General features: G+C 40.7%; 2 protein-coding genes across 3 annotated transcripts in view; both read right to left on the bottom strand.

Moving 5' to 3' along the window:
• The window catches only part of hcfc1b (host cell factor C1b), a 27,580-nt gene extending 24,497 nt beyond the window's left edge, over positions 1 to 3,083 (bottom strand). Inside the window, exons 1-2 of one of the 2 annotated variants that reach the window (XM_063208753.1) lie at positions 2,215 to 3,083; positions 445 to 639 (exon numbers count right to left, since the gene is read on the bottom strand). In XM_063208753.1, the coding sequence (XP_063064823.1) occupies positions 445 to 637 (193 nt within the window). In that variant the 5' untranslated portion in view covers positions 638 to 639; positions 2,215 to 3,083. Of the gene's footprint in view, positions 1 to 444; positions 1,951 to 2,214 lie in introns of those variants that run through there. The other variant, XM_063208754.1, reaches the window with a different exon arrangement.
• On the bottom strand, positions 2,044 to 18,784 carry irak1 (interleukin-1 receptor-associated kinase 1). The gene is made up of 14 exons (XM_063208755.1): positions 18,342 to 18,784; positions 17,618 to 17,785; positions 16,403 to 16,564; positions 14,586 to 14,662; positions 14,030 to 14,218; positions 12,788 to 12,852; positions 11,803 to 11,917; positions 9,279 to 9,391; positions 7,386 to 7,596; positions 7,190 to 7,258; positions 6,437 to 6,661; positions 4,588 to 5,068; positions 4,172 to 4,270; positions 2,044 to 3,228 (listed from the first exon to the last, which is right to left on the bottom strand). Exons 1-14 carry the CDS (start codon positions 18,445 to 18,447, stop codon positions 3,170 to 3,172), a joined length of 2,139 nt encoding a protein of 712 aa, XP_063064825.1. The 5' UTR covers positions 18,448 to 18,784; the 3' UTR covers positions 2,044 to 3,169.

Below are 18,784 nucleotides of genomic sequence, written 5' to 3'. Positions count from 1 at the left end.
CGTTAGCTCGTGCAGATGAACCCTCGCCTTTTTGCTGCACCGTTGTTGCAGTAACCCACAGTGGGTGCAAACACAAAGTGTGCACAATACAGGAGTTTTAACACCATCAGCTTCTTCAACATGTATCTACAACAGTTATGCACAAATGCATTGTCCAACAGTATGGTCAAACAGGGGAAAGGTGACTGAAATTACATATACGTACGGAGAGACCGGCTCTTAGCAGCTTGAAGCCCCTTCCGCTCTAAGCTAATGCAATAAAAACAAACTCGCCGTTGTCCACAATTAGCTCGCTAACTAGCTAGCTGTTCGTAGCTAGCCAGTTAGCCTTGGATCTACCGCAGGCTAATGTTAGCATTTCAAAGGAACGTAGTTAATGTAATGCAACACTTCCACAATCTTGCCAGAGAATGCATGGCACCAGCTGTTAAATAAGTCTCTTACCCGTGTTGTATACGTGCAGCTCGTCCACAATCCCTTCGTTGCCTCCGCCGAATACCACCATTAGTTCCTTGATTGCAACCGCTCGGTGTCCATGACGAGGCCGAGGCACTGGGCCAGACCAACCCAACACCCGCTTCCATCGAGGCTGCAGAACTGTGCCACACGTCCCGGACATTGTGGTGCCAGTAGACATTGCTTTTTCAGTGAAAGAGAAGTCCAATCGAAAGCCGTGTAAGGAAATCAGTCATTCAACACTTTCACTGCACAAAATATGTTTAGATCCAGCCCACTGCTAATAGGCTAACTTATCTTCAGCTAAGAGGCTATCGACTACCTTGCTAAATATGCTAACCCAGTGGATTAAAAGCATATGATGAAATGGGTATAAAACTACACCTAATGCGGGCAAAGTTATATTAAAACAGCCTGGTAAAATACAAGGCCTGGCCGAGCACAGGTTCTTACATAAAGCAAAAAGCAAATTCTTCTTTTGGAAGTTGCATCTCCTAAGCTAACCGGCTATTTTGAAAAGGGTAGCCAGATATGCTAGCAGAAAATCCATGGGAGCCGCCATTTTAACAGCCGACGCTTTTCATCACAGAACTATACCGGCTGAATATGCCACTGACGTTCCAAAATTGCATATAGCAGAAATAAAAGGTATAAATGCTAGTAATCCACAAGAGTATGCAAAATCAGTGCATTCCTTGGATTAAGGCATGCAGTAGCTGCTGATATATATTAAATATCTCCAGGAGCAAAGCGGTGCGAGTCCATGGGTGCCGCCATCTTGTAGCTTGCTAACAACAAACCACTCAGCAGAAGCCCGTAGCTAATGGAAGTAGAGCTAGGCTAGCCATTCAGCTAAGTGAGTTGATAGGAGGGGCGGTATTTATTTTCCTCTGACTACTATAAGTTTGAATGGATCGGACTGAATTATTCTCTGTATGATATATACTGGCCCATTGACACTCGTATGCATGCCCTGGAACACACATTCAGAGTTTTAAACGGCTTGAGTGATGCATCTCCATGCAAAGATGCAGTGTTCAGCTCAAGTCAATTTTCATGCCTCTCTTGTCTGGGTGTCGCCATCTTGACAAACAAACCAAACAATCCACCCCTCCGTCAAAAAGCGCCTTGCTACGTAGAGTTAGCGGCGACAATTTAGAGCTAACTCAAATAGGTGGCTAGTTGACAGTTTTCCCCTAAAATCATAGAATATATCAATGAACTTTTATCTGTTTTCAGTGTTGCATCGACTCATGTCCAACTTAGCTGGTGTATGTACTCGATGCATTACAATGGTACAACAAAGGTTAAAGCAAAATGGAATTATCAATCTGATGGAATAATTTCGCCTGCAAACTGAAAAGTATACCCTCAACTACTGAATTAGCCAACAGACTAGCTAATGTTAGCTAGTTATCGCTATTTTACAGAAATAGCTAGCTAGGAATAGCTTGCAACAGTTAGCAGGTTAGCAGCAAGCTCCTTCATGAGTAGATAGATCATACACCACATTCCAAATTGTTCATCGAATGGACAGTCATCGAGCGTTAAAACCAGGAAAAGATAATCAGAAAAAGATTCTTGTTGAGTTTGTTTATTCACTTGTGAATGTGAAAGTCAAGCTATCGTTTACAGTTCAGTATTCAATTAGCGTAGCCCCTTGCTAGCTTCCCTCAAGAAAAATGGCGGATACACCGTTAGCCGATACCTCAAAGCAACACAATTTGACCTCCTTTCTTAGCTTCACAACATACTTACTTGTTTCGGGTTGTTATATTAATAAAATGCCTTGTGGTGGTACTCAGTCATAAAATTCAACCCCGGATATTTCTATCACTGCGAATATTGGCAGCTCTACATCCTTTCATGCCGCCCAGGAAGCCGCCATCTTCTTGACAACCCCCGTTGATAATTAAATACCGCTGCTGCCCGTATGCTTCAGTACTAGGGAGTAAGGTAAGCGCTTGAGCCAGTGTTGTGATTAGGATGAATCAAAAACAAATCTGAATTAAGATTTGAAACGTTAAAACGTTTCCCCCTGTACACGTAATAATTTGACACAGTACACACCAACACACTGCACTTCCGCCAAAACAATAACTTATTCTAGATAATAGATATTACTTCCCTAACAAAGGAATGTAACTTTTTTTTTTTTTTACAACTGGATTAACTACAGGACTTAACCCTCTGCTTGCATTCTCCAAAACAGTAAGAGTCCACCACTCATCAATTATGTACTAAACAATTATGTACTTAACAATATTTTTTTTAATTCTCAGGAAAAGTACAAAACATGAAGACCTATAATAAACCTATAATTTAACAATTGTACCAAAACACAACATTCTGTACCCAAGTTGCAGCAACAAAAACATGGAGTACATACAAATTGTACAATGATGCTGCATCAAAGACACGTAGACCTGAATGTACTCATCTGGCTAAATTGCAACTTAAATTCAGCTTAAAATGAAATCAGTAAGTACCCTCCACCAAGAATGAACTTTGAGTGTAACACCAAGCGGATTTTCATGCATGTAAACAATATGGATAAGAACTCCTATCTGTACCAAATGCATTTGCAAAAACATAATCAACATAATCTTTTCAGTGCTTATGTATGACAGACACCATTTGAGGACCATAACTGAACTTTTAAAGCACATGAATCGTCTTCACATCATCTTCCTTGGACTGTCCTCTGGGTATTTTAGTACTCAGACTCCTCACTCTCCACTGGCTCCTGGCTACTGGTGCTTACATCACCATCTGCAAGTTAACATATTAAAAAAATGTGTTTGAATCGCTATAATGCACTTACATAGTTATGTTATCGTAACAAAGTATGTTATAGCCTCTGTAGCCCCCCTTCAAAAAAGTGTTAAGAAAGTTACCTATACCTATACATTTGCACTGGTCTATTTATCTTGGTTATTTCCACATTGAAAAAAAAGAAACAATTTGTTGATAAAGCTTATTTACCATAGCTTATAGCTATTATGCATTATTCAAAATCTATGTGAAAAAAAATACTTCACTGTTCTCAAGTCAGATATTTATATCCGATTAGAATACGACTAATTTCGATTTATCAATTTCAAAGCCTCTAATTAAAGTGATTTTTTTTTTTTAATTGACTCCCAGCCCCAAAATAGTACACACACACACACACACACACACACACACACACACACACACACACACACACACACACACACACACACACACACACACACACACACACACACACACACGTGCACGCACACAATATGATTATTTCCAAACCTTCCAGTGCTAAAATTTAAGCACACAAGTTTACTGGTTAGCACTTGTAAACATTCCTTTCCGCATGCGCAGCTGAGGAATCGGTTGGCAAAACAGATATTTTTTGCATGAAGTTACTGATTACCTCTTACAAAACAAATAAAATGACTTAAGCAATTACACTGTGTGCAAAATAGTTAGTTAGGGAAGTAACTTTGTTTTAAATTGGTGTATGTTAGGATTGTATGGTATGCTTTATATTGTGCTGCACTATCCTTCAATTTCTGTGTTTAATGTGCAATTATATGAATGTTCTAAAAATCTAAAAAAAATCAACAACAAAAAAACCTTTTAAGTACTCAATGGTTATGTGATCAAAACCCCATACCACAACTTTATGAAAGTAATCAGCAGAGAAAAGTTAAGAGGGATATGATAAGAGACTTACAAGAGCCACTTCGAGAAGAGAACAATCCAGACGAGAAGAGCATTTTCTGTACCATTTGCTGCTTGGCTGGGTTAACCACCACTTCTTGGCTAGATGGGCCTTTTAAAGTATATAAGTAAGGAGACAAATATTATTACAGTCATGTAATTAATATAACATTATAATAATAACAGTTTTATATAGCGCCTTTCAGAGGGGTGTGTGTGGGGGTGGCTGGTTAGAGGCCATAAACCTCAGTGAAAAAGTAGGTTTTGAGGTGCAGTACCCATTTATAACAAACTAACAATGATGCCGTTCTCTACTGCTGAAACATGTTGACATTTTTATACAAAGCAACTAGTTGCGTTATAAGGCTTATTCAGCTCCTTATTATACAGAGCAAAGGAAAATCCCCCAAAAAAGGACAGAAGTTGTACCTGCTCCAGAGCTGGCCTGAGAGGCCCCAGTCCATGAAGCACATGAACTGTAATCCCCATCTCCTTCGCTCCTCAATGTCCCAGGCATGCTCCCCTTTGGACTCGTTGACGACTCTGAGGAGCTTAGGTACTGTGAGAACCCCAGACTTTCATCCGATTCACAGGGAACGCGGTGGGAAGAAGGGCTCATGCCCCGAGTGTCTCTGCTCCGGTCAATTGGTGGAAGTCCAGACGAAGATGATAAAGTTGTTGAAGCAGATGAAGCAGAACTGAGAGAGGATACAGGTTCGTGTGGACTGCAGTAGTATGTGTGTTCTTGTGGTCTTAGCTTTGTAAATTCAGATTGCAGAGCCTCTACAGAGGAATCTGCGGAGGCAGGTGTCTTTGGAGGAGGTGGCGGAGGCAGTGCTGAAGACAAGCTGACTGTTGATCTGCATGTGTACGTCTGATCTGCACAGCTGCTCATGAGAGTCTTGAAGACCTACAAAAACATCATATAAAGCAATATTTGCATGATTTTACACTTTTGAGGATCAGATCATAAATACGCTCTAGTATGAAAACAAAGACATTGATTTGTATCACACATTGGACATGTTGCCAGATAATAACAAAATGTCATCATACAGCAGCAACATGAATACAGCATTACTTGTATTTAGGGATGCAAATTATTGATTAACTCATTAATCGTTAGTTGATTGACCTTATAGATCGACTTACGATTAATTGATAAGCAGCGTTTTCTTCCCAAAATCTCAATGTTTACCGGAAAACATTTTTTACATCTTAATATTTGAATTAAAAATTGCGATGAAATTCTTTAAACTCTTTAATACCCCTTTCGTGACTATCTACTAGACTATTGTTTAAGCTGCCCTAGCCCCAGGCCAGGCTCTTGACATGATATGTAGCCTATGTACTGTATGTGTGTGTACTGTACTTAAAAAAAACTAACCCTCTTCGCATCTGCACTTTTTTTTCTGTATATTTCCTGTGCACTTTGTATCTGTTAGTGATGCTGGCTAAGATTATGTCCTCGTTTGTTAGTCGCTTTGGTTATAAAGTGTCTGACAAATGCAATGTAATGTAATGTGATGTTATACAAAAGTAATTTAAATATTCCCACTATTCACATTCCTCATCACACACACTCTTCACATGCCCATTTCACTTGGATCTCTTGTCAGTCGAATTGGCGATTCTTTTTGATTAATATTTTTTAATCGATTAAAGCATTAATCGATTAAAGTCAATTAATCGATCAATCACTTGCATCCCTACTTGTATTAGCAAGTATTATAATAATCTATTATTTTCATGTAGAGATGATTCCAAAAAAATCATGGAAGGAATTTCATGTGTTAATAAAATTAAATAAAAAAGAACGAAGGAGCAAAGACAAAGAGATTTCTTTGTGACACACAGTGAACAGGTCAACACTTAATAATAAAACTGAGTCCAACTTGCCAAAAATAGTCTAGTCTGGAAAGCCAGACTAGAGTAGACCAGCCTAGACCAGATAGAGCCAACAGCCCAGCACTGGAGCATAATGTGGAACAGCCTTTGCTTTAAAGGAACAGAAGCCACTGTACTACGCCACACACACACACACCTCTGCCATTGGGGGACTTTTTTTCTCCACACACACATACCTGCCTGCGTGGATATGTACATACACATCCACCTGCACACACACGCACACACTCCCGTGCACAATGCGCACGCACACACACACACACGCACACATTAACACAAGCTCACAAATACACACGCGCTCACACAGGCACACACGCTCACACACGCTCACACAGACACTCACCAAACTGTGCGCATAGCATACACATACCTCAGACATCGGGGGCCTTTTTTTCCTCCTCTTGTGCAGGCATTGACAAGCGAGCTGAGCGATCTCGAGAGAGCCACTCGGGGCGGCGTTGCCTGCAGCCACAACTCTGGAGTCCAGATGGCTCCTGCAGATGCTGTGTGCTGCCGGCGAAATGCACTCGGCCTTACTGTGCTTTCCCGTGTGGAGGCTACCTCCGTCCTCCTCCAGCTCTGCCACCAAGTCTTTCTATACAGAGAGGGGGTTGAAAATAGTTTTGGTTTGATTTAGTTTAGTTTCATTTCAGTGATGTGTATTTCAATTATTTATTTTTAAATGTTGATATTTAGGGCTGGGTATTGCAGCTATGTTCCTGTATCGATTCGATTTCGATTCTGAGGGTTTTGAATCGATTAATCACGATTCGATTCGATTCAATTCGATTCACTCCGAATCGATTCAATCCGTTCCCTTTTTGGTGCAAGGATTTCCCCCAAAAGATGCTGTTGCCTATTTTTATATAAAAATGTCAAAGGGCTGTGGCTTGACAGTGTTAACAGATTGCTAATTTGTAATAAGTAGGCCTAGGCCTAATTGACTAATACCTACTGGGTATTTTCCATAGACCTAAATGACACAAAAAGAACAAAAAGAAAAAGAGCAAAAACATCGATTTTGTGCCCTGTGAATCGATAATGTGAATTTTAAATGATATCGATCGATTATCGATTGAATCGATTATTTTACCCAGCCCTATTGATATTTTTGTGTTGTTACCAGGTAGACTGCTTTCGACTGATCGGTGACTTCCAAGGCTCTTCTGCCAGTCAGTACTTCCAGCAAAACCTACAGTTGTGATTAAATGTGACCGCAAAATGATGTAGCATGTGATACAATATATCTGGTATATACAATGACACAGTAGCAAGTTCTTTTCAAGTCTGGATAAATCAGCTTGATTTAGGGAACTCACCACTCCAAAGCTGTAGATATCGATTTCCACTCCCAGCTGATGGTCCTTCAGGTACTCGTCAGGCAGGTACGCCAGTGTCCCCTGCACCGTCTTGGTCTGGGCCACAGTGGTCGTCTTGCCCCCCGCTGCTCTGCCCGGGCTTTTGCACAGTCGAGCCAGCCCGAAATCCCCCAGCTTAGGCTCCAGGTGTTGCCCAAGGAGGATGTTTGAACTTGGGAGCAGAATAGAATTGAATTGAATAAAATAGAATGTGTTTATTATCGTTATACACAGTACAGGGAGATTTAAGCAAATGTGCACACAGTGTAAGGTATAAAGGTATAAGTAATGTACTGGTACTAATAAAAACTACAAAAGTTACGATCGAGGATCACAGCACAAGTATGTGTCAATAATACGAGGAATGATTTGTAAAATTGGGTATGTTATTCAGGGCATCTGCATCGCAGTCAATGAAAATGTCAGTGAACGTGTTCAAAGTGTTTGCAGTGCCCTCTGGTGGATTATTATAAAAATTCAATGGCAAACGCTTTGGCTGCAGTCTTTGTGAAACAGAACAGGTATTTCTATTTGCACTTCAAATAAGACTTCATAAGTATGACCTGTTAATGGAACTTATATGGTGTTTTTAAACATTATTATCCAACTTTATTTAGCTTATTATATGTCTGTGAGGATTCTCCTCATTATTATTATAATGTGTAAGAGTTGCACTGATTACAGCAGGCATACCGGTAATCTAATAATGTAAAACTGATAGTGTGCATGAACTTGCTTCAATTCTAGACAACTTGTTCCCACATGCTGGTGAAATGACTAAAGGTGGGAGTGACATTTCTGCCCGTCAACTGAAACCAAAAGTACGGCAGATTAGGTGGTAAATGGGAGATAGTACAGTAAGTCACATAAGTCAGTACACCCTTCACATTTTTGCAGATTTGTAAGTATATCTTTTCATAGGACAACATTAAAGAAATTTCACTTCGACACAATAATTAGTGACCTGTTAACAACATACATAAGCACATACATTTGTTGTTCATTCACAAAAAAATCAAAATACAGCCATTGACGTTTTACAACATGCAACAAAAGTGAGTACAACCCAGGCTAAAATCCTGTAGAGAATGGATAGGACTGTGTTGGCCCGAAACGTCTCGAAATGAAAATTGATTAAAAGGAAAGTAATCGGTGTGCGTTTCAACCTTTCTTTACATTGAACTTTTACATTTTGAGTCTGTACCTGGCTAAAATAGGTGGGTGTGAGATTTGAATTAAATGCTATGGAGAGTATCATGATCTACAAAAAAGTGTATCATCTGTCTAGTCAAGCATGGTAGTGGGATTGACATGGAACATTGGAAATCTGAAAAACATCTAAAGAAACATGTATGTCAACATGCAGTGTGACTACTGAGGCAGATCATAATACTCTCCATAGGATTTAGTGGCATTTGACATTACCATGCCTCCAGTACTGACCGTAGAAGAAGAAAGTAACTCCCATCGTGGCCATGCCGCACTACACTCTGATGATGCAAGTAAGCCATCCTATCTCTATAATCCTTGGTCCTCACGGCACACAACAAAATTTTATGCATTTTATCACCCTTTGCAAGGGGCGCAGCCCAAAACAGCTCCCCAATGGAGCAGTGCAGCAGGATGGTACAATACTCAGGGTACCTCAGTCATGGAGGAGGATGGGGAAGAGCACTGGCTAATTACTCCCCCCCACCCCACTGGCGGGTCGGGAGTCGAACCGACAACCTTTGGGCTACAAGTCTGACACACTAACTGCTTATGGATCGCAAGAGATCACCAACAGTAGACGGCTGGAGATGAGAGACAGAATATATACACTTAGGAAGATATAGGCAAGTGGATGAAATATACCTCTTGACGTCTCCATGGATGACCTTTGGACAGCAGGCGTGAAGAAACTGAATGGCCTTGGCTGCTCCCTGTAGGACATGAATGCGTTGGGACCAAGACAGGCCATTTGAATTCTGGAAGCAAATCATTTTTTAGTTAAATGTAAATCGAACATTATTTATACATTAAAAGATTTTGTGTATTACAAGATAATCCATTTAAAGCAGTGGTCAAAATCTGTCTTGCTCTCAGAATGTTTTTCCATTGGACCAGTGATTGTATTTCCATGGAAGACAGAGGCGTAAGCAAACAAGAAGTCTGTCTCTCTTTTTTTCTTCCAGTGTATAGTTCTGCAACAAAATCTGCCTTTTCAGTCATCATCAAAAATACAGCTGACAGTAATACTTTAAGAAGACAGTTAGATCAGTTCCTTTCACTGACTTCTCTGCAGTTGATGCAGCTTACTTTGTTCATTTTCTTATCTTGTTGACAATGCAATATTTCAAGAATACACAAACGTGTGAAAAGGCAACTACTGCCTAACTGCACATGGTCTTGTTAACAGTGCAGGTTGTTAAGAGACAAGACACCAAATTGGTTCAGCTTCTGTACTTTTGGAAATTGGTTTCATGAGCGCTCATGCATAGTGTAGCCTTCATAAGAAGACGTGAAACAACTGAACGGGGTGTCAAAAAATCCCACAGACCACATCAGCTCTTGAGTGACGCATTCTAACACAGCAGGTTGTCCAACTCAATTGCTTAGTCATATAGCTACGCCGCCTTAAAACGGATGGATGATTATTGCATAATGATGTAATAAGTCACACGATGTGTCATTAGCGAGGGGACTGGCAAGTAATGGTTTAAAACTGCATTTCTGTCCCAATTTGAATAAAGTTACATGCATAACAAATTGGGACCCCCTCAAAAAAGAGATGTTGCACCTCAATAAAGAAATTGAAAATTAATTGAAATGGCTTATGTCATCTTTGGATAAAGAGTAAGACGAGTTGCTTAAAGATGGCCTCTCAACGTCATTTAATTAATATTGCCGTGTTCCCCATTGTTATTGAATGTGTTACGCGTTGGTCCTGTTTTAAAAAACGTTCTGGTTGCTTTGTTTCAAGACGTTTTTGCAAGCTGGCAAGGTGGCTTGTGGAGAAACGAGAGAGTGTTCCGTGTTTCTCGTGGAAATGCGTCTCTGATTGGCTCACTCCTCCTGCTCTCGAAGAAACGCGTCTCTGATTGGCTCACTCCTCCAGTTCTTGGAGAGAATGTAATGGGAAACAGAGTCGCCACTTCCCCGGGTGGTACTGCACTATAGGGGCGCCAGCGGAGGCGTGCAGGCTCCATTCAGGGCTGTGCTCTTTCGACAGCGACCCCTAGGCGAGCTGCAGGCACGGAGCAACCAGAGTGAGCTGGCTTTATGTATGAGGCTTTGTGCTGTGTGTGTACCTGAGAGTAGCAACCAGCTGATAGCTAAGCTAAGCTATGTTTCGGGCCACCAGACGTTGCTTGTTTTGAAAACAAGCAGAAAAAAATTACTCGACATGTTTTTAGATAAATGGGTCGATATAAACCTTTGTGGGCAACGCCTTCTTTCGACGTGACGAAACACAGAAAGGCTTTCGTGATTCGCTCGTTTCTCTGCATTATTTATGTAAATTGGGAAACACCGGGAAACACAGCCAGGAGAGTTGACGCACCGCTATGAGAGCCTTGCAAGTGAGTTTAACTTGGGGTGACCGTCCGATCTTCGAAAGGAGTGAGTAAAACTGAGTTTTATCGGAAGTTGGCCTTTAAAGGCTGACTCAGCAAATCACAAGGTCCCTTACCTGCCTGAAAACCCAGTCATACTTTTCACATTTCAGACCTTGAATGTTTTTTATGTATTCCATCCTTGTGATCAATACAGACACATTCATGTGTCTACTGAGGCAAATTAAAAGATTTTCGGGTGTCTTTCTTTGCCTATTTATCCATTGAGGCCGGGAAAGGCATCTGTACGACACCTGTGCAGCATATGTGAGTATTTATCTTTAACACAGTTTACAATTCTGTTAATTTTTTTAGACCCGTTAGGACTGAAAGGGTTAAAGGCTGACTCAGCAGTTCTCAAAGTCCCTGTTGGAAAAATCTACAGTGTCATAATTTCTCCCGTCTGTCACATTTTTAATGTTTTTCATCCTTGCAGCCAGTATTTCCCCCAGATTTATGTTAGCCATGGTGGTGGGTCGTTAAAAGTGTTTTATTTTTTTTGGCTAAGCACCTATAGAAATTACATTCACAACAGGATATCTTTATCTTTTCAGGGGCCTGGTGGTAGGCGTTTCTTGTCAAGGTGGTCGCCTTAGCAATAAAGTGCTGGGGGAAACCCTGCTTGCAGCCAATACAGACAGGATTGTGTGTGATTAAATGGCTGGAAAATGTTGCTTAGTGCTACGCACAGTCAATTGGAGAGGTGGCCTACAGAATGACTGAACTGAACTTGATATCCATTACCCTTAGCCAGCACTGCTGGTTATGATATCAAATGCATTTACCTGACATTGGAGTCTATCCTCCAGTGACCCGTTGGGCATAAAGACGTACAGGAGACAATGTGTCCCATCCCCAATGCTGTAGCCTGCAAAGTCCAGGATGTTGGGGTGTCTGTATCTGGTATCAGAAAGCACAGGACAAAGTCCATGAGAAGAATGAATAAGTCTTTCTGTGCACTAACACAAGGGAAAGCAAATCATTGCAGGGGCCCAGCAACAGGATATCAGCGACAGCAATTCCCTTCTGAGCACCTGTCACTAATGACATAAAACATAACAATTCTTCACAATCTTCATATCTGAAGGGTTAGTAAAGCTACCCAAGTGTACATAAATACATCTCAACAACTTCTGCCAAAGCATTAGTGGTATTGAATGAACATTTCTCTATGTTACTCAACTCTTATTTCCTCATTTTTATTTACAATTACTGAAAGTGCAAGGGACAACAAGTAAGTATTGCACCTTTAGGGGGCTGTTGCCTCGTGATGCTGAAGAGCTGAAGAGGTGCACATTTGACCGATATTCCGTGCATGCTTTTATTTTAGCTTAAAGTTGCAGCGATGCCTAGAAGCACTGAAGGAGGAGAAAAGGAGACATGCGAGCGAGAGAGAGAGAGAGGGAGAAAGAGAGAAATAGAGACAGAGAGAACTGACCAATGAAGAGAGCTGCGGGAAAAAGGAAGAAGCCCACCCATTGATTGTAAAGGTTCCGGAGGCAGAAGAGGAGATGCAGTATATGCAGCAGCAGAAGAAGAAGAAGTAATTTCCAGGCAGATACTTCTCTGCGATAGTAAAAAGTTGTATTAAATAAATACATTAATGCAATGATAGACTCTTGAAATCTTGATATTTGAAAGCAATATACATGACTTTCACAGCAAATGTGCATTTGGAAAGCAAATCAAATATTCACATTTGGAAAAGAGAAACTTAAACACGAACAAGCAAGAGATTGTTAATTGCAATCAAAATTAACATTCCCTTACAATGACAATTTCTCCACTTCTGTCTTGAAACTTTGTTTTACTAATGCCCAGTCAAGCTGAGAATCCTGTGGAGTGGGGAAGTGGAAGACAGTGTTTTACAGGTTAGGCAATGCCAGATTCATCATCAATCATCCAACATCAATTTACTTTGAAGATGCTGTCAGCAAGTTTGTCAAGTTTGCCATAAATGAATCATCATAAGAGTTCAAGTTAAAAACAGCAAAATCTGTGGTCAGATTTTAATTCCAAGTCTTTGCCTTAAAATATATATTTTTTAAATCCTCCCAACCTGCACTACATCCTGCTCCTTTTTTGACAAGGCTACGAATGTTTAAGTATTTACAGAATTTTATCACCATCTAATTCCAATTCCCTAATTATTCCTGTAAATCAAAATGGAGATTCATGAAATAACTGATCGGTCAAGGAGAAACACAAAGCTACACATCAAGGGAGTGCTGTCATTTTTGTGAACACAGCTACAGGCTTGGACGAAGGTAGAGAATTCATATTTTTCCCAAATAGTCCATTTCATGAACAAATAGTACTTTCAAAATCCCATGATATTACAAGGAATTGTAATACAAAGCAACTTGCCGACTGTACCTTTAATGTGATAACATTGCAAGGTGTAAAGATGGCCAATTTCACTTCACGCGTGGGACCTTGAAATCAATCTGATGAGCAACTGAAGACCAATCTGATGTTAAAGGATAACTTCAGTCAATTTCAACATGCAGTTGTAATGCTCACACTACCCTGGACTTGTCAGTACCTGAGGTTTTTTGTTTTTTCTTCTGTAGCCTTTTCCAAGATCCTGGTCATTGTAATGGGCAGCGCTTTTGTTCACATTTCAAAAAATATTTCTATTTATTCCCAAAAACATCCCAAAAGGTTATACAACATCAGCAGACAACTAGCAAACAGCAGTACATTTTGGTAAAATATTTGGAGTAGATCTATGTTCATTTAAAAATATATATAAACAAACGCTGCCCCCATTAGAATAGCTCATATCTCAGAAAAGGGCTGAGCCGAAAAATGTGGCATCACCGGGTACTGACAAGTCAAGGGTAGCGTGAGCAATACAACAGCATATTGAAATTGACTGAAGTGGTCCTTTAAGATATCCAACTTTCTTCCTCAGATCACAACATTTACCCAAAACCAACTACTGTGATTCAACCAGACACTGGGGTTAGCAGCTGACTGAAACCTTCAGGACTATTGTGTTTTTCATACCTCTTTCAGTTTCTTCACGGCATAATCAGTGTTTCGCATAGTGGCTCTATACACCAGTCCAAAGCCTCCTTCTCCAATCTGGCGTGCCGAGGAGAAGTTATCGGTGCCTCTCTGGATCTCCTCGAGGGGCCAGCACATGGCACACGACAGAGAGCTGTAGAGGTCCTCTTCAGACTTTAGACTCGATGGCTGTGAAGAACAGGATTAAATGGCACTGTGAATCTCAGGAAGACCAGCGGATGAAATACTGAACCACTAATATCACACAAGAACCGGCTGAGCAGAATTATAGTACTCTAGCTCATAGTACTCTAGCTCATCGTACTCAAATGGCTACAAACTAAGGGGAGAGGAATCACACACACACAAACACACACACACACACACACACACACACACACACACACACAAGCAATAGCATACCTAGCGTGCCCCAGTTTTGTGAATACAGTGTAGAAGTCACATTGGGGAATTTGCCATCACAACAAACATAAAAAAAAATCCCCAGGTATAGATATCCAAGATCGAGTAGGTTACTCAGGGTTTGCACATGTACCTCTGTAGGTGGCCTTCTTTCATCTTGAGACATCAACTCTGCAGGCGGAGGGCAGGGTAAAGGTAGATGTCTACCATCTGTAAACAAAACAAAAAGACAATGGTGTTGCTTTCCCCATCAAGTAGGATCTTTGAAGGAAAAAAACTGGAGACAAATCCCACAACAAGACTCAATTTCTCAATAAATTGGAACAATGTGGGGTTATGTGCCTTGCTCAAGGGCCTTGGAACGGTGGATGGAGGTTTAGGGGGAAGGTAACGGTGGGATTTGAACTTGCAACCCTCTGATATTAAAGGTGCACTGTGTAGGATGGTGGACAGAGTATGTATTGCAACTATGCTGCTTGTTACCTTTGCCAAGACAAAGTCGGCGAAGGTTATGTTTTGACCGCTGTGTATTTATTTATTTATTTATTCATTTGTATGTTTGTTTGTACTTCGTATAACTCAGACAGAACTGATCCGATTTTTATGAAATTTAGTGGGATGATTGTTCATGACCCAAGGAACAATCGATTGGTTTTTGGGAGTGATTGGGTCAAAGGTCAAAGGTCAAGGACAACGTCAAGGTCAAAAAAGCAAATTTAGCCGATTTTTATGAAATTTAGTGGGATGATTGGTCATGACCCAAGGAACAATCGATTACTTTTTGGGAGCGATTGGGTCAAAGGTCAAAGGTCAAGATCAAGGTCACAAAAAGGTCAAAATCGTACATTGAGCCGATTTTTATGAAATTTACTGGGATGATTGGTCATGACCCAAGGAACAATCGATTACTTTTTGGGAGTGATTGGGTCAAAGGTCAAGGTCAAGGTCACGAAAAGGTCAAAAACGTAAATTCAGCCGATTTTTATGAAATTTACTGGGATGATTGGTCATGACCCAAGGAACAATCGATTACTTTTTGGGAGTGATTGGGTCAAAGATCAAGGTCAAGGTCACGAAAAGGTCAGAAATGTTTTTCTTTGCCAAGCACTATATGCCAGAACAACGTGTGCATGCGGAATTGAATAAGAGGTCAAGACGGACCAAAAATGTAATATTACGATATTCCGGTCCGATTTAAATGAAACTAACACCAACATTTGGAGAATGTTATGCCCCACACTCTGAAGATGGCCAGAAAAAAATAAGTGGCGTAGGCAAAGGTTTGCGCTCTACCGAGTGCCCATTCTAGTTGAAACGGTGCTGCCTATGGTCAAATTAAATATTTTCATGAATATTAAGTAATAAATTAATATTTACAAGTAGGAGCGAAGTAAAGTAAGTTTTGCAGCTTAAAATGGCAATTTCTGGAAATTCAAAATGGTGGACAATGGAGATGATCCACCTTTTCATATATGAAAAATGTAATTTTCCCAGTCATAATGAATACTTGAATGGATTTGATGGTGGTGGTTAGTATTAATGAAAAAGGTAAAATTTGTGAATGGGCAACGTGAATTCTGAATTCACTAAGACCATTACACAGTGCACCTTTTAGACCACCTCCCTAACCGTTAGGCCATGGCTAATGGGTAACCAACAGACAATGGAAAAGAGTTCCACTAAAGCAACTCGTAAAAAAAGGGGGAGGAAGTTAACAGTTTTTAGAGGCAGAATATGTTTTTTTCAGCAATTTTTGCAACCAAAGATGTCTATGAATGATAATTCAAAATGGCCGACACTGAGAACATCCACAAATTCATGTATGTAAATATTCATGAAAGAGATAGCATTGGTGTACAGGCAACATACATTCTGGAAATAAACTACAAACAAAAAATGCTCTACCTTAAAGGAGAAATATCATCAGCATATGCAAGTCATGAAGATTACCTGGAAGTGATATGGTGCTTGTTGCTGGGGATTCTTTGACTGGATAAAGCCAAGTGGATGGCAGAGAAGCATGACAAGGTTGAGGGGGAGGAGGATGAGGAAGAGGAGGTGGAGGGAAGGAGGGCGGATTTTGTGAAGGACTTGGGTGAACGATATGCATTCCTGTGGATGACACACCACAGAAGAATGAGCTATCATCAACTTGTACGGGTATGACATGAAACTACCGATTGGTTTCTATTTCAAAACATTCAGAAGGGGTGAGCACAAAGTTATCGACATCACTGTCAGGTGTTATTACAGCCATGGGTGATCAATACACTTTCAACACATTAGTGCAGGGTCCCCAAACTAAGGCCTGGGGGGCGGATACGGCCCGCCACGCCCCTTTTACCGGCCCTCCACCTCACCATTTTAACTGGCCCAAAGAAGCAATCCTCACAGAAAAAAAAACAGTTGAATTTTCACTAACCTAGTGCGAATGACCAGAAGTTTCTTGTCTTGATAGTTTCTCATCTCAATGTAATATAAACAGGCCCTACCATTTCTATTGTTTAACTCATAAACTTTCAATCGCCATATTTTTCTGTCCTTTCCTTGCTATTTTTACATGGTTATTAGAAATTAAAAGGAATACCTGTGGTATTTCAAATTGAAAAACGTGTGAAGTACTCACTGCTTCTGCAAATCACGTGTAATGATGAACTATTTTGGGCTAGAAATTATGGCCGTAACAGGCAGTGGCCTAGTATACAGCCCACATGATTGATCCCGGCCCCTGATCACAGTCAGCAACGATAATGTGGCCCCCAGAGAAAAAAGTTTGGGGACCCCTGCATTAGTGTATTATTGGATGACTTGGGTGTCAGGGCCAAGATTGAATGTTGTGTGTATGAACAATGGATGTCAGTTTGTGAGGGTGTGGATAAATGCAACAAAGACCCTATCTTAAGTTTTTTTTGTTTAGTACCCTTTTTCTATTGTCTGCAGTACTGACTTGCATGTTATTATTAGTGTTGTTGTTGTTATCCACAAAGAATTTCTCTCCTGTACAGACAATTAAGGATCATTCTTCTTACGATATACCGAACACCTAATAGAGTTAGAAATACACCACCCCCACACACACACACACACACACACACACACACACACACACACACACTCCCCCCTCAACAAAAATAAATACACATTTTAAATATAGGCCTACTTTACCTTTGATTAGAATGTCACGAGCCCTAAACATCTTTAGCTGCTCGAGGACATGTAGCAGATCTGCTAGAGTTCCATTTCTGCAGCTCCAGATGTTCATCAGCCTGTCTGTCCGATTTTCACAACGCTCGATTGATCGAAGTTCAGTTTGATCCAATACCACGTGAGAGGCTGCAAAATAGCAAAACATGCAAGTAAATGCAGCAGAATTACGTAGACCCAGATACATTGACAGGGCAGCAATTTCAACATTGGAAATACAGGGCATTGTGTGGTCTTCTGTAGTTACTTGCTAACTTCGATCAGCTGACAGAGCCGTGTCAGAGCTTTTATGCGGCTGTTTTTCTTACCACCACTACTTTTAACTTTAGATGGCAAGATAACCAGCCCACCACCAGAAACTCCATTGCTTTCGGCATGAGTCGGGGGAAATGCATAGTTGATAGTGTCCCCCTCTAACGTTTTCAACTGCACTTGATAGCAGCATAATTATCATGTCAAAGTCACTTGTTGGATATGTTTCAAGTATTAACGTAGATGGACAACATTTCTACCAACTACGGAAATAATACTTTACTATCGGTTAAACTCATGGATAGCTAACCAAGCCAGCTAACACCTGTCTAAAACGCTAATTTAACGCAGCACCGCTATTTGCCATGAAGCCAACATCAAATCCTGACTAGACTTGCGAAAAGTTAAACATACATATTCTTTAGTCTCTTACCAAATCCGATCCAATCAGACTGGGAAAGAGTATCCATAACTCTTGTGAACTCGTACATCACATTTGGAGGTATGTCGTAAATGAACATGTTTTCATTCTTCAGCATTCCAGAGTGTTTCGAGAGAGTTTCACCAGCAAGGTCTTATCTCCTCATTTCCCAGATCACATCCAACAAAGGCGCAATAAAGCTGCGCGAAACACTGCTTCATGAACCAAACCTGTCATGATAGCTAGCTAACATGTTGCTAGCTAATTCAGAAGGCAAAAGTGGTCATCACCCCAGCGCAACAGTGAGCACAAACCGCACAGGCCCTCCCACTCTTTGGAAAAAAATCTGAAGTTGACTCTGTGATCAAAGGCATGGGCTGTAGACTGTGACTGCCTGCGCACATGTTTCCACCTAGTGGTTTGAGTAGGTAACACAGTGCATAACATCCATAGGT

This window comes from Engraulis encrasicolus, chromosome 10 (assembly GCF_034702125.1).
Source record: "Engraulis encrasicolus isolate BLACKSEA-1 chromosome 10, IST_EnEncr_1.0, whole genome shotgun sequence".
In the NCBI taxonomy this organism is placed as follows: domain Eukaryota; kingdom Metazoa; phylum Chordata; class Actinopteri; order Clupeiformes; family Engraulidae; genus Engraulis; species Engraulis encrasicolus.
The sequence above is the reverse complement of the archived record's forward strand: the minus strand, read 5'-3'. Positions and strand labels throughout refer to the sequence as shown.